The sequence below is a fragment of the Wolffia australiana genome, chromosome 9, assembly GCF_029677425.1.
Source record: "Wolffia australiana isolate 7733 chromosome 9, ASM2967742v1".
Classification (NCBI taxonomy): Eukaryota; Viridiplantae; Streptophyta; class Magnoliopsida; order Alismatales; family Araceae; genus Wolffia; species Wolffia australiana.
The window spans coordinates 2700517-2728396 of NC_135843.1; the positions used below are offsets into that span (position 1 = coordinate 2700517).

At 42.6% G+C, this 27880-nt stretch overlaps 3 protein-coding genes across 3 annotated transcripts; all 3 read right to left on the reverse strand.

The window, feature by feature from the left end:
* Nucleotides 1-2734: 2734 nt before the first annotated feature.
* Nucleotides 2735-5196, reverse strand: LOC144707891 (uncharacterized). Its single transcript, XM_078581146.1, has one exon. The coding sequence runs from the start codon at nt 4778-4780 to the stop codon at nt 2735-2737; it is 2046 nt and encodes a 681-aa protein (XP_078437272.1). The 5' UTR covers nt 4781-5196.
* A 395-nt stretch (nt 5197-5591) lies between these two features.
* On the reverse strand, nt 5592-8736 carry LOC144707978 (putative polyamine transporter At3g13620). The gene is made up of 2 exons (XM_078581267.1): nt 7863-8736; nt 5592-6421 (listed from the first exon to the last, which is right to left on the reverse strand). Exons 1-2 carry the CDS (start codon nt 8713-8715, stop codon nt 5877-5879), a joined length of 1398 nt encoding a protein of 465 aa, XP_078437393.1. The 5' UTR covers nt 8716-8736; the 3' UTR covers nt 5592-5876.
* A 7889-nt stretch (nt 8737-16625) lies between these two features.
* On the reverse strand, nt 16626-26948 carry AAE18 (acyl-activating enzyme 18). The gene is made up of 14 exons (XM_078580834.1): nt 26456-26948; nt 24458-24587; nt 24107-24363; nt 22906-23107; nt 22571-22611; nt 20310-20438; nt 20155-20228; nt 19519-19739; nt 19336-19430; nt 18395-18611; nt 18201-18326; nt 17381-17479; nt 17083-17292; nt 16626-16913 (listed from the first exon to the last, which is right to left on the reverse strand). The coding sequence occupies exons 1-14, from the start codon at nt 26722-26724 to the stop codon at nt 16800-16802; spliced, it is 2184 nt and encodes a 727-aa protein (XP_078436960.1). The 5' UTR covers nt 26725-26948; the 3' UTR covers nt 16626-16799.
* Nucleotides 26949-27880: the final 932 nt, after the last annotated feature.

Here is a 27880-nt window from a genome sequence, read left to right on the forward strand (position 1 = left end):
ATATGGAGTGCGGCTACCCATGGCCCTCGTCGGTAGTCGATTGAGGAGATAGACGGCATGCCTTACCGCCTCCCCCCAAAACCTTCCTGGAACATACATGCTCTTCAACAAAGCTCTCGCCATATCCATCACCGTGCGGTTCCTCCTCTCCACCACCCCGTTCTGCTGAGGTGTGTACGGGGCGGTGAATTGGCGATCGATGCCGGAGTCTTCGCACATCCGTGTGAATTCGGCCGAGAGAAATTCTCCCCCACGATCTGTACGAAGAATCTTGATCTTGAGTCCCCGTGCATTCTCAACCAACGCCTTGAACTTTGTGAATGCCGGAAGTGCTTGGTCCTTCGTTTTAATCACATACACCCACATCCAGCGAGTGTAATCATCCACAAGAAGCAAAAAATACTGGTTACCACCATTTGTTGCTGGCGTGATCGGCCCACAGAGATCCCCGTGGATCAGTTCGAGCGGCTTCTCTGCCCGAAAATTTGTTGCTTCCGGGAACGTATGCCTTGCCTGCTTGGCCACCAGGCAGCCCTGGCAAAGCTGCTGTGGATGAGATATCGGTGGTACTCCTTCCGCCATCGACTTATCGGCAAGCATCTTCAGCGCTTGGAAAGGTGATACTTGACTTCGATGTGCTTGCTATGTCCATGGAGAACTGGATTCTTGATCAAAGCAATGGTAGACTTGTTGTCCACCCTTAGCTTTGGTATGCATGGTGCTGAGCCGTGCACCTCTGCTAGTACCCGAGCGAGCCACACTGCCTGACAGGTAGCATTGGCGGCCGCAATGTACTCTGCCTCGCAGCTAGACTGGGCCACCACCTTCTGCTTCATAGACTGCCAAGTAATTGGGCTGTTGCCCAAGAAGAAGATAACTCCAGTCGTGCTCTTCCGAGCATCAACGTCACCAGCGAAGTCACTATCGCTAAAGCCTGTCAGTCGAATCTGCTCCTTCTTTCTTCCGTACCAGAGACCCCAGTTCATGGTTCCCGCTACATACCGGAGAATCTGCTTCACAGCGGCCATGTGATCCTTTCGTGGCTCCTCCAGAAAGTGACTCACATAGCCAACAGCAAACGCCAGGTCTGGACGAGTATTCACCAAATACCTGAGACTACCCACGATGCTTCTGTACGTTGTTGCATCCACCAGCGACTCTGTGCTTCTCTTGCTCAACTTCAGGCGGGTTACCATCGGCACTTGACAGGAATTGCACCCCGTCATGCCGCTCTTCTCGAGAATCTTGGCGGCATAGGCTCCTTGACTGATCAAGACGCCCTCCATGCCCTGCTTGACCTCAATGCCGAGGTAGTAGCGGAGCAGGCCAAGGTCGCTCATCTTGTATGCTCGAGCCATCTCCACCTTGAACTGCCTGATGTCGTCGCAGTTGGTGCCGGTGATCACTAAGTCGTCGACGTACACCCCGACCACCAGCTGGGCAGTCCCGTTCTGCCTGGTGTAGATGGCGTGCTCTGAGGGACTCCTTCTGAATCTAAACGACAACAGTGTGTCATCCAGCTTCGAATTCCAAGCCCTAGGCGCTTGATGCAAGCCATAGAGAGCCTTCTTCAGCTTGAACACCTTGTGCTCGTTGCCTTTGCTGATGAAACCGGTTGGCTGCTCCACGTACACCTCCTCCTTGAGATCACCATTCAGGAATGCCGACTTGACATCCATGTGGTGCACCTCCCACCCCTCGTGTGCCGCGAGAGCAATGAGAAGGCGCACCGTGTCCAGCCGTGCCACAGGTGAGAACACCTCATCATAGTCGATCCCTTGACGTTGAACATAGCCCTTTGCCACCAGTCGTGCCTTGTACTTCGCCACGGCTCCGCTTTCATCCCGCTTTACTTTGTACACCCACTTCAAACCGATTGCCCGTCGCCCATGAGGGAGATCGACCAGGGACCACGTGCTGTTTTCCTTGATCGACGCCATCTCCTCCTCCATAGCCTTCCTCCAGCTTGGGTGGCTATGTGCTTCAGTAAAGGATAAAGGCTCATCGGGACTTACAACATGGAGCTCCTCTGCGAGTAACGCACGCAACGCGAGCCCAGGCGGCGAGGCTGGCCTGATGACATCATCGATCTTGCGGAAACGGAGTGGTGCATCTTCATCATGATCCGTATCCAGGTCATCAATGCAAACACTAGGCGGAGTGGCAAACTCCACCTCTTCTCCACCATCTTCATTAAGCACTTCTCCTCCACCGGAATGCATAGACGGTGGCGAGATTGGCTCTAGTCCCTGCACATCATCATTAAATACTTTGATGGCGCTACCAGCCTCAAGAGACGTCTGGTTCCCGATCGCATACTCCAATGCAAAAATGTTGTGGTGGTCGCCCGCATCTCCTTGCTTCGCACCATTGCCCCAGTCCCACTGGGCATTTTCGTCGAACACTACGTCCCGTGTCACATGGACACGGCTCGTGGTGGGGTCGTAGACACGATAGGCCTTTGACCCACGTTCGTAGCCAATGAAAATCATCTTGCGGCCGCGGTCCTCCAGCTTCTTGAGATGCGGCGTTGTGTCCCGGACATAAGTGATGCATCCGAACACTCTCATATGGTGCACTGCCGGCTTCTTCCCGTGCCACGCCTCAAGCGGCGTCATGCCGTCCACGCTCTTCGTTGGGCACCGGTTGAGGATGTACACAGCAGTAGCCACAGCCTCACCCCATAGCCAGCCCGGTAGCCCTTTCGCCTTGAGCATGCTCCTCGCGGTTGCCATCACCGTACCATTCCTGCGCTCGACGACGCCATTCTGTTGCGGGTTGTATGGCGCGGTGTATTGACGATAAATACCTTCTTCTGTGCAGTACTCTGTGAACTCATGTGAGGTGAATTCGCCGCCTCGATCGATGCAGTGCACCCATCTTCAATCCAGACTCGCCTTCCGCCCGAGCCTTGATCTCTTTGATGGCCTCCGCGCACGGTCCTTTGAAGGCAGCATGGTGACCCACATATACCGGCCCGATCGTCTACGAGCAATAGGAAAAACTTGCTACCGCTTGGTGTTGCCGGTACTAACGGTCCACAGAGATCGCCGTGTACTAGTTCCAGAATGCGTCGTGCCCGGTACTCTCCCTGCACAGGAAACGGTGACCGCTTTTGCTTGCCAACAAGACACGCCTCACACAGTTTGTCCACCTGACCAACTTCTGGCAAGCCACGCACTAGCTCCTCTTTAGACATCTTCTTCAATGCGGCCATATTGACATGGCCGAGGCGCGCGTGCCATCTCCAAGCTTCATCGACTCCCTGTGCTGCTAAGCATACTGGTCGAACCAGTTTGACTTGAAGGATGTACAGTCGATTTTCTCCACGCATCACCTTCGCAAGGAGCCTTCCACCTGGCTCATGAACCGTCATCATACCTTTCTCGATGTTGACTCGGTACTTGGCTTCATCGAGTTGACCGACGCTAATGATGCTCGTCGTCAATCGAGGAATGAAGTACACCCTGCTGAAGGACCGGTGCTCGCCGTTTTTACACTGGAACACTATCGTCCCCCGTCCTTCGATCCGTGCCACTGAATCATCACCGAAACGTACTGTCCCAAGCACCGTCGTGTCTAGCTCGGTGAAGGCCATGCGGGAACCTGACATGTGGTTCGTGGCACCTGTGTCCATGACCCATACCTCCTCGTCGCACTTCTCCTCCTCTCCAAGGTGGGCGAACACCTTTTCTTCGTGGAGATGGATCTGGGGGCCTGGTTTCTTCTCCTCTTTGGCGGCCCCTTTCTTGACGAGGACCCCTTTCGCTCCCGGCGGTGGTGGGCTTGCACCCCGGAGCCGACTTTCTGCCGACAAAGTCATAGCAGAAATTTGAGGAGTGGAGGTTGGTGGCAATACCGTCGATATGACCGGCTTTGACTCCACGAGAAGGAGCGAGGCCTCCTCCTCATGCTGGACGACGTGGGCCTGCTCCTTCTTAGGCTTTGAGCGGCACTCACGGGCCCAGTGGTCCATCTTCCCACATCTCCTACATTCATCGCCGCTGGGTCGGCCTGACGACGAGCTCTTGTCGCTGCCACGACCGCGCCCTCGCCCGCGTCTACCACGGTGCGCCGCGGTGCTACTCCCACCAGCCGGCTTGTTGTCGGCATCACGCTTCCGACGCCGCAGGTCCCACTCCTCCTCAGTCAGGTACAACTTGCCATCGTGGTGCATCGCCGACGGCGGTTCCTCGAAAGCATCTTCTGCAGCCTTCAGTCGACCCGTCAGATCCGCGACGGTGAGTGTCGACACATCAAGCAGCGTCGTGATCGCGACCACGACCTGCCTGAAACGCTGGGGAACACTACGAATAATCTTCTCCACCACTTGCGTCTCTCCGACCTTGTCGCCAAGGGTGGTGAGGGTCGACGCCATGCTGTTGAGACGCAATGCGTAGTCCTCAATGGACTCTCCCTCCTTAAACGTTGCCGAGTCGAACTGTCGTCGCAAGTTCTGCGCCGACGTCTTCTTGACGCGGTCATCGCCGATCCGCATGGTGGCGATAGCGTCCCAGGCCTCCTTCGCCGTCTCCTTGCTCGTAATCATCGGCCACATCTCTGGCGGCACGGCACTGCAGAGCACGTCGAGTGCCTGCATTTCTTCATGGGGTTCCGCACCCCCATTCTCAATGATTGTCCAAAGCATACGCGCCTTGAGTTTGACTTTCATGAGAAGTGCCCAGTCGGAGTAGTTGGTCTTGGTGAGCATTGGAAACCCAGTCCCGACGCTCACCTCACGAATCACCCTTTCGACTCTCCCGTTCTTGCCTCCTGCCATCGTGTCGATTGCGCGTTCTCGATGCCAACGACTTTAACGTTGCCGCGACCGAGATTCTGCCCGCAACCCGCTCTGATACCAAATGTCAGAACTGCGTCGGAGAGACGACGATCTCCTAGACGTTGTCGGCGTGATCACCACAGCAACCCAGGGGACAGCAGGATCAAAAAGGGAAATAACTCGTTGAAGAGGTAAAAAACTTCTTCTCTTTAAACAAGAGAATAAAGTCCCTATTTATAGGGAAAAACTCAACGGAGAGAGGGAGAGAGAGAAAACAGTTACTGGCCACGTTTGGCCAGTAATTCACGTTCGGCAGTTATGCAGAACTTTCTGCATAACCGCAGAACATGCTCTAACGTGGCCCACGTTAGAGCAGTTCCCGCACGACCACTGGACGTGGTCATGCAAGGCTCATTCTCACAAAAGACACTTATAAACGCGGCATTAGACTCCGTTAAAATCAAGGAAGCACGAAAAGGAGAGAATAACGAATATAGTAGTAATCAATTCTCAGAGAGAGCGAGAGAGAGACACACACAGAGAGATAGAGAGCGAGAGCGAGAAAGAGGTAGAGAGAAACAGTGAGAGACAGAAAGATAAAGCCAAAACGAGAGAGAGAGAGAGAGAGAGAGAGAGAGAGAGAGAGAGCTATCATAGTAAACCCGTATAATGGGAAGATTTCAAGCCGAGAAAGATACCAAATCCAAATCGTACAAGGTAACCTCTAACACTCACCAAGGCAGACCTGGACACCTACGTCTGGCGTTCTCAAATCAGCTAAGTTAAAATCAGCCAAGCAAGAATGAGAGAGTAATGTAAAAATAGCACTATGGCATTCTCAAAGAGAATCGTTACATATTCAAATGGAGTAAAGAGATGGAGAGATAGAGGCAGAGATAGATTGGAGGAACTAGAGACACAGATAGAGGGACACCGACTTCCCACCAGGTTTCGGCCTTCCCTGAGAGAAAGAGAGAGAAAGAGATAGATAGATAAATAGATACAGAGAGATATAGAGGCGAGAAAGGGAGAGAGAGAGGGAGAGAAGGGAAGGAAGAGAAAAATGATAGAAGAGAGAGGGAGAGGGAGGGAGATACTAGTGTTCAGTGCAGGGGGGGTCGGCGTAGGCGAGCCATTTCTTGGCCTTGAGGGCCTTGGATAGAAAGTAGAGAACGGCGCCGAGCGAGGTCATGCCGGCGCTGACGGCGTACATTCTCCAGCTGCCCATGAACATGACGAGCACGATGAAGGCGGAGGGCACGGCGCACATGGCGGCGAGCCACGGCATGCTGGCGGGCACTCGGAAGGGCCGCTTCAACAGCGGCTTCTTCCGCCGCAGCCAGAGGAAGGCCGCGAACTCCAGCAGCATGCTCAGCGCGTAGGTGAAGTTGGCCGCCGCGACGATGTCTTCGAACCTCATGAAGGTGAAAGCCAGCGTGATGGCCGTCGACACGATGATGGCCAGCCACGGCGTGCCGAACCACGCCGATCGGACGGCCAGGAAGCGCGGGAGGAGGCCCAGATTCGCCATGCCCAGCAGCTGGAATGAGCACGCGCTCAGCGCCGCCTCGTACAGCCCGATGGCCGACAGAACGGCGCCTACCTCCACGCACACCTTGAGCCATTTCCCCACGATCGTGCCTGCCGGGGCCACCCCAAGAACAAACCAGATTTTATTTTTCCTCACACTCATGAAATAGAGGGAGAGAGAGAGGTTTGGAGAGGGACAGAAGTTAAGTGAGAAAGAGAAACAGTTTAAGAGAGCGATAGAGAGAGAGGCGGAGAGAAAGAGATACGTTGAGAGAGAGAGCGTTAACGGTGGAGAGAGAGCGAGGGATTGAGATGTTGAGAGATGTGGAGAGAGAGAGATTAGAAATGTAGAGATATTGAAAGAAGTTGAGATAGATAGGCTGAGAAACGCAGAGAGAGATTGAGATATTGAGATATTGGGACATATTGAGTTATAGAAGTTGAGAAGGGGCGAGAGAGATAGAGATCGAGAGGGGTTGAGAAAGGGACAGAGAGACTCAGTGAGTTAGAGATAGAGATCGAGACTCGAGAGGTGTTGAGAAAGGTAGAGAGCGAATGCGATTCTGAGATACTGGGAGAGGTTGAGATCGAGAAGTATAGAAAGGGAGAGAGATTGAGAGAGATAGAGAGAGAGAGATCGAGACTCGAGAGGGCTTGAGAATGGTAGAAAAAGAGATTGGGACAGAGATATTGAATTGAGATTCCGATAGGCCGATCTTGAGTAAATATTGACTTGGTCAGTACCCCTGTAGCCAAAGGCAATAATGTCTATTCTCTTGCGTGTTAGAAATATTTCAGACAATGGGAAGAGCTACTCGAGTTCGCGGCTAGTGTTGTGTAGAGAGATTACACGAATAATATAGTATACAGACAGCGTAGGGAGATTTCTAAGGCACAAAACTAGATACGCACAGAAACGACTAACCTGATTTTCGGGCCCAAAGATAGATACTGGATAGATCGATAGGTGGATGGATTGACGAGGGATAGATTTGGCGAAGAAAAACAAAGTGAGAAAGTGTAAAGAGCAGAGAGAGATAGAGACAGAGGGAGAGCGACGGAGACTGGTAGAGAGATGGAAAGATGTATAGAGATGTAGAGATGGCGAGAGGGATACATATAGATGGACTTTGAGAATGAGAGTTATAGACATTCAGAAAGACGGAGAAAGTATAGAGCGACACTGAAGGAGAGATATACAGATACGTAAAAAGCGAAAGAGTCGAGGAAAAGAGGGCGAGAGATTCGTTAAGAGAGAGGGCGACGAGGATCGAGGAAGAGAGAGGGAGAAAAGTATCGGGGCGGAGAGATATCGAGGGGGAGGAGAAAGTGTGTGTGTGTGTGAGAGAGAGAGAGAGAGAGACAGAGAGACAGAGAGATATGAAATAGATGGAGATAGAATAATAGGTAGAGACTGATATTTTGGGCGAGGAAAAGAGAAATATCGATAGATAGATAGAGAGAGCGAGCGAGCGAGCGAGAGAGAGGGAGAGGGAAACAAAGAGATATCCAATAGAAAAAGAGAGATAAAAAAGGAGGGATGAGCGCTTACCGGCGGCGTCGGCGAAGAAGCCGTCGGTCCATTGGTCCTGCGAGAGCTGCAGAGCACCCGTGGCGGCGAGCAAAGGGACGAGATAGCCGATGCAGATGAGGAGCCCCGCGGAGAACAGCGCCCTGGGCAGCGTCTTCTTGGGGTTCTTCACCTCCCCGGCGAGCGTGCTGACGCTGTCCCAGTAGTTCAGGTTCCAGAAGAGGGTGTTGAGATAGAGACTCCAATCGGCCCTCGTCATCCTCGTCTCCGGGAGTCTGAGCCACCTCTCCGGCCGAATCTTGGGCAACGCGGCCGCGGCCATGACGACGAAGGGCGCCATCGCCGCCAGCCCGAGCACCACGGAGCCCCATCCCACAATGGCCAGGCCGGTGTAGTTGACGAGGGAGAGCACCACGGTGAGGCCCGTTATCGTGCCGTCCCTCACGGCACTGCCGCCGGAGAAGCGGCGCGATATGCGGGAGAGATAGTCGGCGCAGAGAACAGGGTAGGCGGCGTTATTGATGACGCAGGTGAAGTACTTCCAGGTGCCCATGAGGAAGCCCGAGAAGGGGCCGAAGGCGGCCGTGACCCAGCTCACGTAGCCGCCGTCTCCGGCGAAGGCGGTCGCCAACTCTGCCGTGATAAGGGCTTCCGGGACGCTCCAGATAAAAGGAAAGGCAATAAAGCCAATCATCGCCAGCAGAGGCCCTGCGGCTTGGACAGTTGGCTCGGCGCCGTAGGCCCCGCCGGAGACCTCGAAGAAGATAATAAATATGAGGGGAATCAATGAGAGAGTCTTCTTCCTGCTCTCCTTCTCTCCCTCGTTCTCGCCGGCGGCCGCGAGTTCCACGTCGACCAGGGCGGGGGCGGCCATCACGAAAGAGAATCTCTGGTATTTCGGACGTGGGTATTAGTTTTTTGGATTCCGGGTGATGAATTTATAGTGGTAGATCAGTCTCTTCCTTCTCCTTTACTGTAGAGAGAGACACAGAGAGAGAAGGTTGATGCACGTGGTTGAGTTCTTCAACGTGCTGCCCATGTTTTCGGAGGCGGAATAGTTGCCCCAACAGGGATATCGGGATCATTAGTCCCGAGTATAATTGTCAGAATACCATCTGAACCGGACGGGCAGTTAACAAAGGTGAGAGAGAACCAGAGTGAGAGAGAAGAGAAGCGGGGGAATAGGGAGATATATATATATAAGAGAGGGAGATGAGGATAGATTATAAAGGGAGAGGGAGAGTCCGGAGAGATATGCAAGAGAGTGTAATATAAGGAGAGAGAAAATAGGGAGAGAGGGAGAGATATAGGAGAGAGACGGAGGGATAGATAGAGGGAGTAAATGTGGGAGGGACGGAGAGATCTAAGAGAGAGAGAGAGAGAGAGAAAGAGAGATAATGAGCGAAAATAGGGAGAGACGGAGCAAACTAAGACAGAGAGAGAGATGAGGAGAGATTTAGAGATATACGAGAGAGGTAAGACAGGGAGAGAGAGGGAGAGAGTGAGAGAGAAGGAGATAAAATTGGGAGAGAGGGAGAGATATAAGGGAGAGATATTTGAGGGAGAAAGATAAAGATAAGGGAGACAGAGAAGTGGAAAGAGAGAGCTGGGTACGACGTTGAAACTGTATTTCGGCGTGCCGCCTAGGTTTGAAGAGTGAAACACCCACGCTGGTTGGCATTTGACTTTCGTTTTAAAGATTTTCCATTTGCATGTTGGAAGGGAGGGAGAGCGGAAGAGGAAGTTTAAAGGAAGGGAGCAAGGAGAGGGAGGTGGTATTAAATGTAGGAGATGGCGAGGAAGGAAAGTGGAGAAGAACAGAGAAGGCAGGCTGTTCATGGGGAATAGTTGGTGTTCCATCATAATAGTCGTCAGTGAGAGACACTCGTCAGTAAAAGTGATCTCATAATAGTCCCCCTTCAGGATACAATTTCACTATATTGAAGTGATTCGTCAAGTATATGACTCCAGACTTTAATTTCTCAAATTGTAAAATGATTATCAATCTTGATGTACTTTAATTTCTCGATTCCAGCTTAGTTGCCGCTATCTAACATGCGTGGAGATGCACTAGCTAGAACTAACAATGAAAACGTCATCCAGAGCCACAATTTTATTACTCTTTCTTCTCCTTCACTATAGAGAGAGATAAGATTAACTTTTTGGAGGCAGAATAGTTGCTTGAGAAGATGTCGGAATGTTTAGTCCCAAGTATAAAACTCAGAATGCTATCTGAAATGAACGAGAGTTGGAGAATTAAATTGTTAAAGAGTTAAAGCAGTAGATAGAGAGACAGAGTGAAAGAATACATCGATAAAATACAGAAGAGAAACACACAAAGAGAGAATATATAGATAAGAGAGAAAGAGAGAGAGAGAGGGCGAGAGAGATAGATAGATAGAGAGATAGATAGATAGATAGATAGATAGATAGATAGATAGATAGATAGATAGATAGATAGATAGATAGATAGATAGATAGATAGATAGATAGATAGATAGATAGATAGATAGATAGATCGATAGATAGATAGATAGATAAGAGAGATAAGCGAGAGAAACAAAATACATAAAGAGTTAAGAGGTTTAGAGAGAGAGTGAAGAGAGAGAAGGAAGAGAGGGTGAGAAGAGAGGGAAGAGAGCGAGAAGAGAGTGAAGAGAGAGGGGGGGAAGAGAGAGGGAGAAGAGAGTGAAGAGAGAGAGGAAATAGAGAGAGATAAAAGAGAGGAGAGAGAATGAGATCTAGATATGGTGATAAAGGGGCAGGTTTAGGTCCAAGAGTCAAATCGGACCAAAACCAGAAGTAAATTGTTAAATATTTGTTATTATTCTCCATAAAATACTATAAAATACTAAGTCTAACTTGTTGGAGAGGTTTCTATTAGTTAATGACTCCAACGGCCCAATAACCTTTATTGGACTTCCAAATTTATTAACTATATTATGATATAGATTAATGAATGTATGTCCGTAGGTCATAGTGAATGGTAAAGATGGTACCGTCCACCCTCAGTATAAGAGGTGATAGCTCAAGGGAGACGATGTGATTAAGTCTTTTGCCAAACCAGTGAAATATCAAGAGAAGAGTTCTACGATGACTTGCAGGCGCATTAGAACTAACTCGAATGATCGATTAGGGTTTGACAATAGATCATACCAAGTTGTTCTAGGAACGTCCAGTTGATGGGGGATTGTACGTACAATGTAATCGATAATGAATAAGTTCCATGAGTGAGTTGATACACTCTTCTTTGTATTTTATGATGCACGAGGTGTAGCTAGACTGATTTATGATGCACCCCACGTGTTAGAGACTCAACCTATCGATTAGGTTAAATCAATCTGACATTAATTAATATACATGATAATATCGTTAATAAATTTAAAAGGTGAATAAAGGTTGTTGGGCTGTTGGAGTCGTTAACTAGACTGACACATGGGCTTAGAGGGTTTACACGCAAATGGTCTTTTGGATGTCAGAATGAAAAATACCCACTTAGTATAAATAGGGGAAGTCCTTGAACAAAATTCAGGGGCCTTCCACTTCTTGTCACTTATCCCATGACTTCTCTCCACTCCCGATGTGATCTGGACAGTGTAACGATGGCAACGGAGGTTGAAGGGGGCTTTTCAATGAGAAGGAGGAGATCCAACGTGTCAGGGACCGCGTGGATACGTCTAGATGTCACACACTTGAGCAGATCGACTCATCTTGCTCTGAGATCCAAGAAATCAAGGATGCGATCCATGTTGAGGTTCTTCATTTAAATGATTTTATCGATGTCGTTACTCAATTCCATTAGGTGCCTTCCGCTACATGGCATCCTCATCTTCATCCACGTCAAGGCCCGTAGAATCCAACATAGGTTAGTAGGGATATTGGATAAGGTATTCCCCAATGATCCACATTATGCATCAGTATTAACTGAATGATGAGTTAGAGTTTGATGAATAACCATACTGTTAAGTCATCTGAGAGACTCGCACGAACAAAGGATTATACATATATGGTCACCAATTACACTATAATGTGGATTTGATGAATAACCATACTCTTAAGTCATCTAAGAGACCCACACAAACAAAGGATTATACATATATGGTCACCAATTATAGTAAAGGTCCATGAGACATTCCATGCAGCGTGAGGTGCATGGAATCTCTCGTGGACCTTTTTATCTTCTGGAGCATGAGCTGTAGCTTGGCAGCCCATGGGCCCGCAACTTAATCTATTGATCAGGTCAAATCAATATTGATTAATTCATCTATAAGTTGGTCTAGTTAATTATTAAGGTTACTAAATAAATAGTACGTCTTTAAAGTTATTAACTAGATTGATATATGTTACTCAAGGGTCACATGCATAAGATTAAAAGAGGCTGGTAGATATATTTATTAAAAGGACTTTTATGGAAAGTCTTAATAAGTAAAAATAAGGGGTCCCTTCTCATTTTCACTCTCCTCTCATTCCACTGAGACTGTTGATGATGAGATGATGGAAAAGATGAATAAGGGTTGGAGAATAAAAATAGGAGATCCAACATTCTCTTGATGGTGTGGATATGTATAGAGGCCTGGCACTTGAATGGTTTGAAAGCACTCTCCCATAAAGAAAGCCAAGGGTGGAATAAGTATATTATTTTTCTCCAAAAGGTATATTATTTTTCTCATGATTTAGAGATCAAAAATGGAAAGGGGTTCTCCAAGCATTCATTTATGGCCCAAAACCCAACAGTATCAATCTTGATCATAGCGAGATAGAACATACATTATAATTTATACACACGGAGAAATTAGTAATGTGCCCTTTTTCTATTTTTCTTATAATGTTATCTGACATTTATCCATTTTCTCCATTGGATGAAAGCTCCAAGTTTAGGATTTCAATTCATCTATTATTAATTATAACCATGAGTAGGGTTCCCTTAGTGTGCATTTGATGATCCTAGTTCCATAGAATTCTAATGGATCCATATTGTAAGCCTAGAGTCTATTTTCATCTCCACCAGAAATTATGAGTTCAATCCATTCATTCTTTGTGTACATAATACTAAAGAAGTTCCATCAATAATTCTATCATGTGTAATAGAAATTATACTTTTCATGAAAGTATGCTCCTTTTAACTCCTTGAGAAAATGTTGGAGTTCCCAAGTACACACTTGATGCATCTTATCTATGAGTGTTTCCATTGTCCGTATTCCAAGCCCATAATCCCTTTTCAGCTCGATGATTAATTCTTTGGTTCAATTTTTGTTGAGACGAGCCTTATTTTGATGATATTATGTTTGAAATTAAGTTTATCTAAGAGGTTGATTTGTTTTTTGATAAATTAATATTTATAACATGTTATTTATGTTGTGAGGGAGAATGATGTGATAATATAATGAGTTTTTATATTTTATATGTCATAATATTTTGTAATCCATTTTTCCCAGTCATAACAGCTTTCGTAGCGGTTTCTATCTTTCGGGGAAGGCAAAAAAGAGGAAATATAAAATTACAACACTCATGCGCGTAAAATCTCTTCATCAGCAACACAAGGTCTTGAGCTCCAAAAATTCTTCTCCGAAATCTCCATACTGGTGTCATGGTTCGTAAGTTCAGTCAATCATATATTTAGATCATTCAGAGGTTTTTAATCACATTTTCTTGACTGCTCTCATCTATCTATATGTATCGTTAGTTCTTCTAAAGACGTTTCTGTTTTGTTTCTCTATATCGATCTTGATATTAGGTTCTTTAAAAATTTGTATGTTCACACATACATAGCTTAATAGAAACATTTGTTAGTTATTTTGAAATAGATTAGTATTTTTTTATCTCTATTTATCTTGATCATTGGTTCTTTTCATAAGGTTTGTTTGTTCATTTTTATTTAGCTTGATTTTCTTTAAATAAATTGATTTTTCATTTCTCTCCATTTTTCTTGATTATTGATTTTTTTAAGAAGGTTGTTAATTTCTTTATAGCTATCTCGATAGTTTTTGTTTTTAAAGAGTTTTCTATATCATTTTTCTCTCTAATTTATTAAATTATTGGGAAGCTTAGTTTTTTTTTACTAAGCTTCCCAATAATTTAATAAAATAGAGAGAAGAAGTTACGGTCTGTTTTCTTGTTGTTTTTTATGAGCTCTGTTTTCTTTTTGAAGAAGTTACGGTCCTATAACATCCAATAAACCCTAAACTTTAAATAGATCCTCTTATGTCCAATAAACCTTATGTATGTGATCCTCTAGCCGTATCCTCCATAAGACAAATAATTCGTTATTGGGTAACTCAAATAATTAATTATATCCAACATATATATTTTCTAGTCACTGATTAATTTAACCCAATCGATAGGTAGAGTCACAAGTGTGTGAAGTGCCATTGTACGTTATATGTTCTCGATAGTACAAGAGAGTTTGTGAACTCGATCATGGAATAATTTAAAAATATTTGATTTACTTCATAAATACAATCCATGAAATTAGATATTCATAAATATATATAAACTACATAAATATATTTCTTAGTAAAAAAAAATAATAGAAATGTAAAATTTGTTTAGTTGATATTTAAAAATCTGATTCATCCGCCAAGTATTAATTATTTATCCTGGAAATGATAAAACAGAAATCTTTTCTCTCTGTATGCATCCCCAAAATGTATGTAACAAAGCTAAGATCAATTAGTGTTTCAAAATTATTCATCTTGAAGTAATCCTGAAATTCAATTAAACAATTTTTAAAAACAATCTTGAATGTGATTCTTAAAAAAATCTTAGGGATTTAGCTGTAGATGAATTTATGAAAAAAGTACTTGCGGTTTGATTTTTTTGATATTTTTTATTGACCAGATGTGAAAATTGTATTTATCCATCAAAATCAAGATATTAATTCGATCATTATATGATACTAATTAGTGAGAATTTTTATTTTAAATATATTTTCAGTTGGTGAATGTTGAGTTCAATATTTTTGATGTTGATGTTAGTTTAATGTTGATTTTGTTTGATGTTCAAAAATCATCTCTCTAAAAAATTATGTCTAGATTACAGTCTTGTAATTCAGTGAATTGATTGACTACCATTGTCCTGTATCTAGCTCAATAGGTTCAAAATAAACACATCTTACACCAATTTAATACATTGATAGATTAGCATCCAACTTTATTAGATATGACCATGTATGCCTCTCAAATTTTCAGAAAACTATTATAATACTATTAGTATATGATTAGATATGACCATGCTATGAGAAAATTATTTGATATGACCATGTTATGAGATTTAGTATGTGATCAAGACTCAATATTTACATTTTTACTTTTTTAAAGATAGTGATGAGAATAAATGAATGATATGGATCATTTTTACATGTGGGTTTCATGTGAATGTAAAAACATTAAAAAGTATTTCAGTATTTAATGAGATTTCTCTGTGGAAATCTCTATTTTGAAACTCTCAAATCAACTATGTTAAACGGTTGTATAATTTTTTTATTTCATGAATTTATATATTATAATTATGAATTGGCTTATTTAATACATATTATATTTTTTAGATTACTCATCGATTCTGGGTGATCTTTCCTCTTTTCTTTCAAATATATATATGTGTGTGTGTGTGAAATGTAATTTGTATTCTATGAGAAAATAGGCACTAAAGAAAATAGGCAATCATTTAAGTCTCACATAAGAATATGAACTTCTTACAGATGCTACATATCTTGAAGATATTATCTAGGCTTTGCTATTACGTCAAAAGGCTTAATTTTATTGAGTGGCATTCCTTTATATCTGCATGATTTGATCTTCGGACATTTACAATAAAGTTAATTTCATTGTCCCAAAGTTTTGCATTCTATCATTTTGAACTAAAAATGATTGTCAGTCTACATAAACTATCATTGAAAGAGGTATGTCAGCAATACATCCTAGATGCATTCAAAAGAATCCCAAACCGTTAATAAATACATTTATGATTATATTATAGGTAGGTGGATAAATATAGTTCTATATTTAGTAGCCAATTTATTAAATCACATTGTCTCCCTACATGAGTGGCAGTTACTTCATGTTTTCAAAGTCATCATATGATGCTCATTAACTAACTCACAATTTTCCCAAACATAGATTACTTACCTAGTTTGATCAGATTCACTTAGTTCCTACCCTCATCCTCTTTCTGACACAAGTCCAACGTACATTAGCTAACACAGATCTTCAGTGATGAATACGTATATATTTAGACTAAGCTTATTTGAATTTATCTTGTGTCTTGTTTGAAAACTAATTGAACACATTAGCAACCTCCTATTACAACACATTTACCCTCTGGAGATGACACCTAATTCAGCTTGTATTTGCATGGGAATGGGACACTAGACAATTAGATTCCATGGCAGGGGACAGTTTCCTTGTGCCCACTCATTGGGTTGTTAAGCTTCTCTCTAAGTAAGCTACTTCTTCAATGAAAAAATAAAATTAAGAATGCACATTTACTTCAGGCCTTTTGCAAGCCCTTCTCTATTTGATTGACCACCATTGGACTTTTCCAAAAGAAGCCAGTAACATGATTTTGGCCCAAGCATACGACCATAAGCCACACAATCTGTGAATAATTAAAGAATTTGATTTGATTGCACTTGGCTATTATTTAATAACTTAGAAATCACATCAATTCACATCGTATTATGTGCATGCATCAAAATCTTATAATTCAGTCAAGCTAAGTCGATACACAAATATGTCATGATATTTTGCTGGCTTCATAAAACTGTTCACCTACCCATACCCTCTGATATATTAAAAAATATAAGAGGAGCATTCATATTGATTACAAAGTGCTCAATACATGACGCACATAACCTAAAGATGTTGTATCCATGCGTATAGGACACTAGGAAGTTAGATCGAGATCTAACTTGATAAATTAACATCATATTCCAAAACAGCACTCAATAGAGTATAAGAAATCTTACATCCTTGGGTGGATCATGAATTCCTTCTTTATCTTATCTCTAAGAACTCTTCTCAGCAGCTTGTTTGAAGCAGTTCGAGGAAACTCTGCAACAACTCTGACGAAACTCACCTGTTACCACAAAAATGGAATGTAATCTCCAGCATTGGTCGATCATCCAAAGCCAAATATAATGTGTGATAAAACTTAACTCCATTAGTTACTCCATAAGTTAATTTTCCAGATAGAGAATGATAGCAAAATGTGTTTTATTTAGAAGTCAGGTGCTGATAGAACATACCTTGAATAAAGGATTTAGATAGTTTTGTATTGCTCTTTGAAATCTCGTTTTTAAAATGTCAGAGTCCCAGCCAGACGATCTGTCTTTCAGGACAACAAATATAACCAACTGCTCAGGCCCACCGTCCAGCATCCTAACGCTGACAGCTGCTGTTTCTAGTATACTTGCATCAGCCCTGTTGCATACCCTTTCAATCTCCACTGAACTTGTCTGGTTGAAAGCGATATGGATCATAATTTAGATATAAGTTTCTTTTCGAATTAAAAAAAAAATTCATCATCCATGAGTCTTTTATTACCTTGATTCCCCCAAGATTCATGGTATCATCTGCTCTACCATGTACTCTGTAATAGCCTCCGATTGTTCTCTCAATAATGTCCCCATGCCTCCGAAGTTGCTAAAGGAAAAAACATGAAATGATAGAAATGAACACAATAAAAAGGTAATCAAGAACTCCAAATAAGACAATAAACAACCATTCCCGCGGAAGGACCCAGAAGAGATGAGATTAGAGAACCAAGGACTTCTTATCTCCCTTATCGAATCGGATCTCCCTTTCTTCCTTCATCATCCCTTGCCAATTGTGGTTCAATTTCTTTTCTAATTTAAAGGGAATCTACCCCACGGGGAAATGATGGAAATAATACCCCTTTTTCTAATTTGCCATATCTGATAGTCGCCTGACGAGCATGCTTCCATATAAAGAAGTAATCAGAGATAGAAAACACATGAAAACTACACAATCCTTAAGCCAACCTGGTTTAGCAATCAATATCAAATCCCAGCATGAACGTCAGTGCATGTTAAGAATGCAGATACTCATCTCAAATAATACAAGGGGCCTTTTCTTAATCAAGAGTGTAGAAACCTTATAACCCTATCGTTCAAAAATATGCAATAAAAAATCCTTTCCGAAAGCTTCCATGGAAGCGCACTCTGAACTGCAAGAACAACTGAGCCGGACTTCAATATGCTTGCTGGTATGAACACAGACTCTGAATCCGATCATATGAATCAAATCATATTGATTTGAGTTGAATCAGCCAGAAAATTGATTGAGCACTGTTGAAAGTTAAATAGAGAAACGGGTAACTCCAACTTATCGTAAGTTCTCATACCACTCCGTTGTAAAACGGCATTCCCTCCAAGTAGACCTCGTCATGGTCAGCATTGAGTAATTTGGTTGATGTGCCCATATTCTGCGGAAATAAACCCACCTCACCAACACAAGGTTGATCAACCGCCTGCCTCAAGAAACAGATTCGCACTTAAAAATTGTGAATAAAAGTGTAAATATAACTTTAAATCTTACATAAGCGCATCCATGTTCATTGAGAATCACAAATCCTGTAGACATGGCTGGAGCGCTGAATGTTCCGAATGCCTGGCATTGCAAACGGTTCCCAAAAATATAAGAAGACGCCAGTTCAGTGCCACCACAACATTCGATAATCGGCTTGTAACCGGCCCGAGAAGCAAGCCACAAATCATCATCCACATCAGAAGCTTCTCCAGTGGATGACAGTGTCCTTCAAGCACAGACTAAAGATTAGCAAAACGTAATAAATCTACGATGCACTTAAATTTCAGGAAAATCATTTTTTTTCCCAAGGACTTGCAGAACGATGTGCCATGATCGCTGCTAATGAGGAAAAGATAGGCCACTAGTAATCTAATTTATCAAAATTAGGAAATAGGAAAAAAAGAACTATGATCTGACACTTTTTAAAATCATCTTTTGCACTAGGAATCGTCAAGAAGTCTGTTAAAGAGCAGAAGATTGGGCAACATTGACCTAATTTAGCAAAATTAGAAGACTGAACATGTCAACGAGAGAGCCTCGTCAACTACTCTGTTTCTTTTATTTCTTTTTTCTCTTATTTGTATTTCTCTTACTTACATTCTACTAGGCCCATTTATCTTCGGGCCCACTATGTAGCCCCATAAGGCTGCGGGGGCCAATGGAAGAGTATGATTTTTTTTTCTTTTTCCAAAAACCCTAGACGACGGAGATCAACTACAATTTAATTACAATTTGACACTGATTAAAAATCCTCTATTGCTTCAGGGATTGCAGTTTCATGAACAGGAGATAGGGCAATACTAACGTAATTTAGTAAAATTAGTAAAACTGAACAAATCTACTTTCCATAATAGAGTGAAATCGAAATCTGTTTTAGAAAATATGAAATTAATAAAATCCTCTTTTTCTTCAGAAATCTCAGGATGCGTAGTAGATAGGACAATGCTTACCTAATTTTGGTCCAATCAAGACCTTCCATGCAGTTAGAGTTCTTCCAGGACTTGACTAAGCTTGGTACAGTTCCCAAAATAGTCACACCAGCATCCTAAACATCAAAGAAGGCAACTGAAAGGAAATCAGAAACTATTTTTCCATGATATGAATTCTTTCAAAAAATCATCTGACATATTAACCTGAACAAATTTTCCAAAGCCACGGCTAAGTGGAGACCCTTGGTAAAGAGCTAAGGTGGCTCCACCTAAAAAGCAAGAGTAGAGCAAGATGGGGCCCATTACCCAGCCCAGGTTTGTAGGCCAACAAAAAATATCTCCATTTTGTACGTCAATGTGAGCCCATGAGTCAGCTGCACATCTTATTGGAGAAAGTTGAGTCCAGGGAATGGCCTTTGGATCACCTGGAGTAATAAATATTCATAAAAATGTATGTAAAATATGTATTCATAATTGTACAACTCCACATTGAAGAACTAGATTGCAGAAACAATTCGAGAAAGGAAGAGAAAAGGGAGGAGACAAACGAGCAGTCCTACCCTCATCTAGGGGTATGAAAATCATGTGAAAGACAATCCTCACAAAAATAACTAAAATTCATAATAATTAATTTGAAATGCATATCCATCATTATAGAACTCCATACTGAGAGAGTTAGACTGCGGAAGCAATATGAGAAAGGAAGAGAGGGAAGAGAAAGGAGATAAAAGAGCAGTCCTATCAATAACATAAGGAAGAGAGCAGACCTAAGAGAAAATTAGATGAAAGACCCAACTTTCAACTATAACAATTACAATCATTCATAACCATTGTATTAACCTGTAGTCCCAGAGGAGAAAAGTATGTTTATGATGGCATCGATAGGCTGATATACTGGAACATAGTGGAAACGCCTGCAGAGATTTTCTTGATGATCACACTACTCGTACTGAATGTTATATATAATATCAAACTATGGAATTATAATATGATACCTTGGGTGATGTTGAACGGATGAGAGAAAATCGCTCCAGGATAAATCATTATCTCGTAATTTCACTTTTGGCACTTTTCCCCTTGCAGGGATCACAATAGCTTTGCAGCTGCTTCCTTCGACAACACGACTGAAAGAATGGGAAAAGGTAGCCGTTAATGTAAGCATAAGAACTGCATATAAGATATTTGAAAAGTTACAACAAATCATAATTAAGCTTAACATCAAACAGGAACTCGTTTTACCATTTTTGAAAAAGTTATAGCAACGAAACTATAAGTAGGCCAGAGGGACGATAAAGAATTCGCCACCATCATCTCCATCCTTACATTTAAGATACTTGAGTCTATCACTGCGCTAAAAGCAACAGCTGGTAGCAATGGTTCTACTTCGGCAGGATGTTCCGAAAGAGAGCTGATACATTGATTTGATTTGTCAGCGTGTCTATGCACGGAAGAACTGACAGCGGCCCATTTTGGATGTGCAGGCCCGGCCCATTTGGGCTCCTACTTAAGCCCTTCCTCCCTGGAGGTTGGGCAGGAAGTATGTTGCATTGTGGGTCCCTCTAGTACCCTCTCCTCTCCTTACCTCATTCCAGCCAAGACTCTCCCTCTCTGTGCTCACGAGCAGATGTCATCTCCCTGCCAAGCAACGACTACTCATCGCCGATCCTTCACCATCCTCTCCAGCATTCCCATCTCTCTCTAGTCCCCCTGTGAACGCTTCGAGATCTTTAAGATATCATTTCTGTTTTGGGCATCAAGTTACAGTGTGAAGTGAATGCGATCCCAAATGGGGGTCGTATCATACATGTGCCTACCATCCTCTTGGCTTGTCAAAGTGGATGCCACAAGAACGGAAATTCATAATTAAGCATGCTGTGATGGTGACCAGGAGGTAAGTTTGTCGACAGGGCTCCACCGTGGCAAAAGTTTGAAAAGAGATTACACGATGCATTAATACCACTTCAAATGTAAAAACCCCGGGCAAAATAGACATCTTCAAGGAACCCGGATGATTCTTTTTGAAAAAAAACTTTGACTGGATGCTGCTCTCCAACACTTACACTGGTCGCCCATGGGTGACAGACGGACGATGACAATGATGATGATAATGATGATGATGATGATGGTGAAAACGTCATTGATGGCTGGATGATGAAGAAATGACTGTGATGAATTTATCATAGTCATGATCCACTTGTTATTGTCTTCGATGGACAACGAATCCTTTATTTTTTACATTTAATTACACATGGAAACGGCCCCTGTAGTCATTTCTTGGCACAAGAAAACAATATTAGTGTCTTTTTGCCACCTCCGTCCCCCTGGAAACCAAGACCATGGTTGGGAGGGGGCGAGAGGAAGACTTTTGGGAGTATTGGTAGTAGCTTATTTACATTTCTCTCACCTCTTTTTTCTCTTCCCTTTTCTCTCCAATACCTGTAGTGTGTCAGGGCCCCATCGTACATCTATAGCAAACTACTGAAGGCAGGAAAGCTAAGACATGAAGCACGCCAATGATGTAAAACTAAGAGGCTTATTTCAAAAAAATATAAAAAGAAATGAATTTGTTACCTTCAGAATGAATTTATCCACAGATGGTAGTAGATTTCTTAAGACTAATTTAATGATGTAATTTTGGAAGTTTAGTTAAATAAAAGTGTATCTAAACCGTAGATTTGGACCCCTCAATAAAACAAGAACGGAATACAAAAATTGTAATGAAGTCAGGCATAGGAGGGCCCAATAGCTGCACTCCACCAAGAAGACAACGAACAGAAAAGAGAACCCTGAATATATGTTAGAGGAATTATTAGGCCAGATAGCGAATGGCCTGGCCCAATTATATGAGAAGAAAGGAAAGACTCGGAATATAAAGAACAAAAAATACTTGAGAAAGAAGATAAAGAGAGCATAGGCAAAAAGATGTGAATTCCATAGTTATTAGGTTTGCAATTATGCTGAACAAATAAATTCCCGTACTTATTTTGAGCATCATTTAATTAAAGGGTGAATTAAAATCTGACCGAAAAATGCAGACCCACCTTATCCACTTATTCCCTAAAGTAATATGTCATACCCATATAAGAATCTCAAAATTAATATGGGGATAAACATTCAAACTTATTCCCGAAAATCAAAACACAGTCACTAGCTCCCCCATGAAAAATGATCACCAAAAATTTATACTTCCAGGTTAGAAAAATACTTCCTCATTAATTCATCACTAGTCGTGTAATATCTAATCTGAGACACTCACCTGTACAACGGAACTTCTTTCTCCCCTCTAATTATGAAATCCTGAAAGAAAAAGGAGAAAGATGCCATTTGTTAAAAAAGCACCACAAAAGGAAATAAATAAATAATAAAAGGATAAACTGAAGCTAACGGTTCCGAAATTATTAATTGAAAAAGGCAAAACCCAAAATAAGAAACTACGATAATGTTTTCATGAAAAATTGTTTCATTGTATGCAGGCACATATTTAACTTAGACCTCTTTCCTCAGCTTGAAAAGGAAATTAATTTTTATTTTTTCCAGTTTGAATATGTTCATTGTCCAAAATAAAGGTGAAATTTTTCATGGATAACGTACCTGAGTGAAGATTCCTTGTGCCTTAGATACCCTCATTCGACTCTCAATCTCCTTCGCAGCAAAGCTGTCAGCTATTGAGACAACAACATAACCCGCCAGAATGATTGCAAGATAAATGATGACAGCCGTGGTGGTCATGGGCATGTCAATTGCGAGTGAATCCCCCTTACTAAAATTTGCGTCCAATGCATTTGAAACCATCCTGAGGATCAAATCATCGATAAATATATAAATAAATCAAACATTTCCTTCACTTAGATACCCTTGAGCTGGGAAAATATAAAATCAGTGAGAATAGAGTGTTTTTAATTTTCTAAGACAGTTTTGAGAAGAACGTCCACAGTGGAATGTCTAGATTGTTATCTTTTTGACGAATTATTAAATAGTTATGAATAGCATGCTGCTCTAATAAATCTCAGAAATGAGAAACTTGAGTGAAACTCCTTCCTTTTGAACTCCATCGGGAAGGAGATGGAGCGTGGAAGTCTAATAGGAACTTTACTAAATGGAAACTATGATCAGACCACTATTTCTAAGACTTATACAACTCTAACACTTTCGCACTTTTCAATACCTTGCTGCAATTTGTTCAGTACTGAACGAATTGGACCTCATTAAACATTCTGATCAATCAGATGGTCTAGATCATGGTCCGAATGGTCTGATCAAATCGATCATAATGCCAGGATCACTATTCGCCCATAAATCAGGTCCGATCAAGAGGCTGATTGATCGCACTTTTCAATAACTGGCTGCAATTTGTTCAGTACTGAACGAATTGGACCTCATTAAACATTCTAATCAAACAGATGGTCCGGATCATGATCCGAATGGTCTGATCAGATCGATCAGAATGCCAGGATCACAATTAGCCCATAAATCAGGTCCGATCAAGAGCTGATTGATGGCAGATTGTCCAATCAGCCGAAAAAGAGGACTGAGAGATTCATCATATCAGATGTTACCCCATGGCAGATAGGATATTTTCAGATGAAAGTGAAAATGAAAATATTTTTGAAACTATTTAGAATGAATATAATTGAAATTTAACTAATTTTTTGAAGAAATTTAAGGCAGTCAGCCAAATTCATCAGTAACCATCTGAGAAGTACATGACTCAAGCCCTAAGACTCTATTAGATGTAAAACACATGAAAATGTTCAAGGAAATCCTAATAAAACACATGAAACTAATTGCGCACATCACTTGTTCACGCAGCTCCTTCAGAGACAAAGAATTCACAAAAGAATCATCACCCTCGTCCCTCCATATAATCGCCACGCTATAATCACTCTTCCCCATAAAACTCATCGGTGAGAGACAACATTCACTGATGTTCAAAACTGCGCCCGGCAGCCATTCTCCTCCATATCTCGATTGACGAGAAGTATCCAAAATGCATCTCGGTTTCTTATGAAATTTGAGTGAGAGGTTTTGAAGAACAAGTTCCCAGTAAACCTGCGATTTTGAAGAATGTTCTTTGATGTGATTGTGGAGTTTAATACTTATAATTTTATGATGAACGGTGGAGATGATATATTCAAATATATACCTCTGGATGGTCCACAGAGAACTTCTGAAAGAGATTAAAGCTGTCGATTGGGTTGATGTATGATGAACCAAGAAGCTTTCTCCCATGAGATTCCAGAAGTCGCCCCAGATTTGTATCTTCCGAGTCAGATCTGTCAGTGTTCTAGAATTTAGTCCAAACAAATAACCAAAAGACAGAGATGTACTTGAGCCACAGAATGAGACGACTGATGATCATGCCTATGGTATACGTATGTATGTATGTACATCTTTCTCTCTCTAATTCCTCTCTCCCTCAAGGTGCTCTCCCTTCCTCTCTCTATCTGCTCTCTCTCTTTGCTCTCTCTCTAGGTGATCTCTCTCTCAAGGTGATCTCTATCTAGGTGCTCTCTCTGTCATGTTGATGTCTCCCTCTGAGTGCTCTCTCCCTCAAGGTGCTCTCTCTCCCACACTCTCTCTCTTGGCTCTCTCTCTCTCTCTAGGTGATCTCTTTCTCAAGGTGACCTCTATCTAGATGCTCTCTCTCATGGTGATGTCTCTCTCTGAGTGCTCTCTCCCTCAAGGTGCTCTCTCTCCCACTCTCTCTCTCTTGGCTCTCTCTTCTCTAGGTGATCTCTTTCTCAAGGTGACCTCTATCTAGATGCTCTCTCTCATGGTTATGTCTCTCTCTGAGTGCTCTCTCTCCCTCTCTCTTAAGGGGATGTCTCTCATTAGGTGATCTTTCTCTCCATCCCTCTGAAGGTGATGTCTCTCTCTAGGCGCTCTTTCTCTCCATCTCTCTCAAGGTGGTGTCTCTCTCTCAAGGTGCTCTCTCTCTCCATCCCTCAAGGTGTTTGACTCTCTCAAAGTGCTCTCTCTCACTATCTCTCTGACTCTCTCACAAGGTGCTACCTCTCTCTCTCAGTAGGTGTCATCTCTATCTCTCTATGAATGAACTATCTCTCGGTCTGTACTCTCTCTCTATCAAGGTGCTCTCTCTCTCTTTCTACTCTCTCTTTCTCTCGACGTGCCCTCTTTCAATCTCCCTCTCTAAAGATGCTCTCTCCCAATCTCTTTTTCTCACACAAGTTGCTCTCCCAAAATCCCTGTCTCTCTTACAAGGCACTATGTCTCTCTCTCTAGGTGTTTTCTTTATATCTCTCAAAATGTACTATCTCTCTGTCTACTCTCTACCTCTCCCCAGGTGCTCTCCCTCTCTTTCTATTCTATCTCTCTCAAAGTCCTGTCTTCCAATCTCCCTCTCTCAAGATGGTCTCTCTCAAGCTCTCTCTTACACACAACAATCTCTCTTTCAATCTCTGTCCTCTCAAGATGCTCTCTTTTCCCTCTCTCTATCAAGGTGCAACCACTATCTCTCAATATGCTGTCCCTAGGTGCTTTCTCTCTCAAGTTGATCTCTATATCAATGCCCTCTCTCCCTCTCCCTAGATGCTCTCTCTATTTAGATGATATCTCTCCCTCTCCCAAGGTCCTCTCGCTCTCTCTAGAAGCTCTCTCTCCCTCTCTTGAAGCTCTCTCTCCCTCTCAAGAAGCTCTATCTCTCTCCCTCTCTAGAAGCTCTCTCTCTCCCTCTCTAGAAGCTCTCTCTCCCCCTCTCTAGAAGCTATCTCTCTCCCTCTCTAGAAGCTGTCTCTCTCCCCCTCTAGAAGCTCTCCATCTCTAGAAGCTCTCTCCCTCTCTAGAAGCTCTCTCTCTCTCCCCCTCTCTAGAAGCTATCTCTCTCCCTCTCTAGAAGCTCTCTCTCTCCCCCTCTAGAAGCTCTCTCTCCCTCTCTAGAAGCTCTCTCTCTCCCTCTCTAGAAGCTCTCTCTCTCTCCCTCTCTAGAAGCTCTCTATATCTCTATCTCTCAAGGCGATCTCCGTCTCCACATTTTACTGGGCAAATTGGTGTAAGCTAATTCCCCCATCAAAGACAAGAAAATCAAGCAACAGAGATTTCATCAAGAACCAAAACATGAACCAAAAATCTTAACCAAAACCAGTGATTTGATCAGGAAAATGGCAAAGATCAAGACGATTACCGAGAGGGAAACCATACAGGAGGCGACCCTCTGACAACAACATCCCACCCACCATACACAGAATAGTAGACGAGCTGATGAATCGCGTGAGGATAGATCGGCTTCAACAATCCCCCCTCAAGAACATTCCTCCAAGTCACCGCAGCATCTGAGCTAGCAACCCTCTTAACCGCAGCAAGAAACTCTCTTGCTTCCTCCAATGGCAGACCCCCCTCCAAAACATCTTCCAATGTCACTTCCTGTACGCTTCTCCTTCGTGCAGCTGCCATTTGAACTGGGTTTTCTCGTTTTTTGATGCGGATTGCAAGAGTTTTGAATGGGCGAGTGGATTTCTGAAGAATGTGGGCAGATTTCTCCCCAAGATGGTGATTTTCAGTGATGGGTTTGGTGGGGGAGGGGTAATCAACCGACCCACTTCACCAAATGGGAGGTTGATGGAGTGTGGTGGGTGTAAGGAAGGGTAGGTGGGGGTTGGAGTATGATGGGTGTAGGAATGACAGTAGTATGTCAATTGGGTCAAATTTCATCAGTCATCTCATCTGATATGATGGATGACTTATAACTGATGATGTAGAGAGAGATATAATTTGGAGAGTGGAAATGAGAGAGGTGCTCAAGAAATTAGGATAGATGATGGTGGAGCAATATGCCAATTAGCTCTGTTCTTCAGTTGGGGCAAATGGCTGAATGGGATTGATGACGAAATGTGGATGGATGATGATCGAGACAACAATGAATCCTCAGAATGGATGACTCAACAGACGGCCGTACAGTCCCATCTTGTTTGTCTATAATCGTCATCCATACATAGATGGGTGGGTCACAGAAGACCTCCAACATAGAGTATGTCCATCGGACCAAAAACAACGATCAATCAAACAGTCTAGGTCATGGTCTGATATTTCATACAAATTGGTATGACCCTCCAGCATCACAGTCAATTCTTCATCCTTTTCCTCGTGGCCTTATAAGATTTACATTTCCTTTGTGTGAATTTAATTAACTTAACAATTTATGTCACATTTCTACAACATTTAAACATATCATTTTTAACAATTAATGTCAATTTTTTTGTTAAACCTTCAACATATCTCAGCATCTATGACCATTGTATAAACTGTCTAATTTTATTAATGTCTCTAGTTATTAATTTTATTGGTTTCAATATTTACTATCTTTTCAACTGTATCCCCTTTTAATGTACTATTTTTCAACATTAATTCTGCCATCAATAATTATATTTGATGGCACCAATTTATTACAATAATAAGGGACTATCTTGCACTCAAGTGCTTGGGCATCTCTAAAAGACTGGACAAAGGTCAGGATATGGAAATTATGGAGAACAACTTATCATGTAACACTGAGCTCTATCAAACAACTATTTTCAACAAATTCACTAAAATTGGTCCATAGGAGTAAAAA

Coding starts and splice junctions, on each gene's coding strand:
- LOC144707891 (XM_078581146.1), bottom strand. CDS start 4,780: ATGGCAGGAGGCAAGAACGGGAGAGTCGAAAGGGTGATTCGTGAGGTG.
- LOC144707978 (XM_078581267.1), bottom strand. CDS start 8,715: ATGGCCGCCCCCGCCCTGGTCGACGTGGAACTCGCGGCCGCCGGCGAG. Junction 6,422..7,862: donor CTTCTTCGCCGACGCCGCCG/GTAAGCGCTCAT, acceptor TGGCCCCGGCAG/GCACGATCGTGGGGAAATGG.
- AAE18 (XM_078580834.1), bottom strand. CDS start 26,724: ATGGCAGCTGCACGAAGGAGAAGCGTACAGGAAGTGACATTGGAAGAT. Junction 24,364..24,457: donor TCTCTGTGGACCATCCAGAG/GTATATATTTGA, acceptor TCAAAATCGCAG/GTTTACTGGGAACTTGTTCT. Junction 23,108..24,106: donor GAGCTGCGTGAACAAGTGAT/GTGCGCAATTAG, acceptor TTTGATCCTCAG/GATGGTTTCAAATGCATTGG.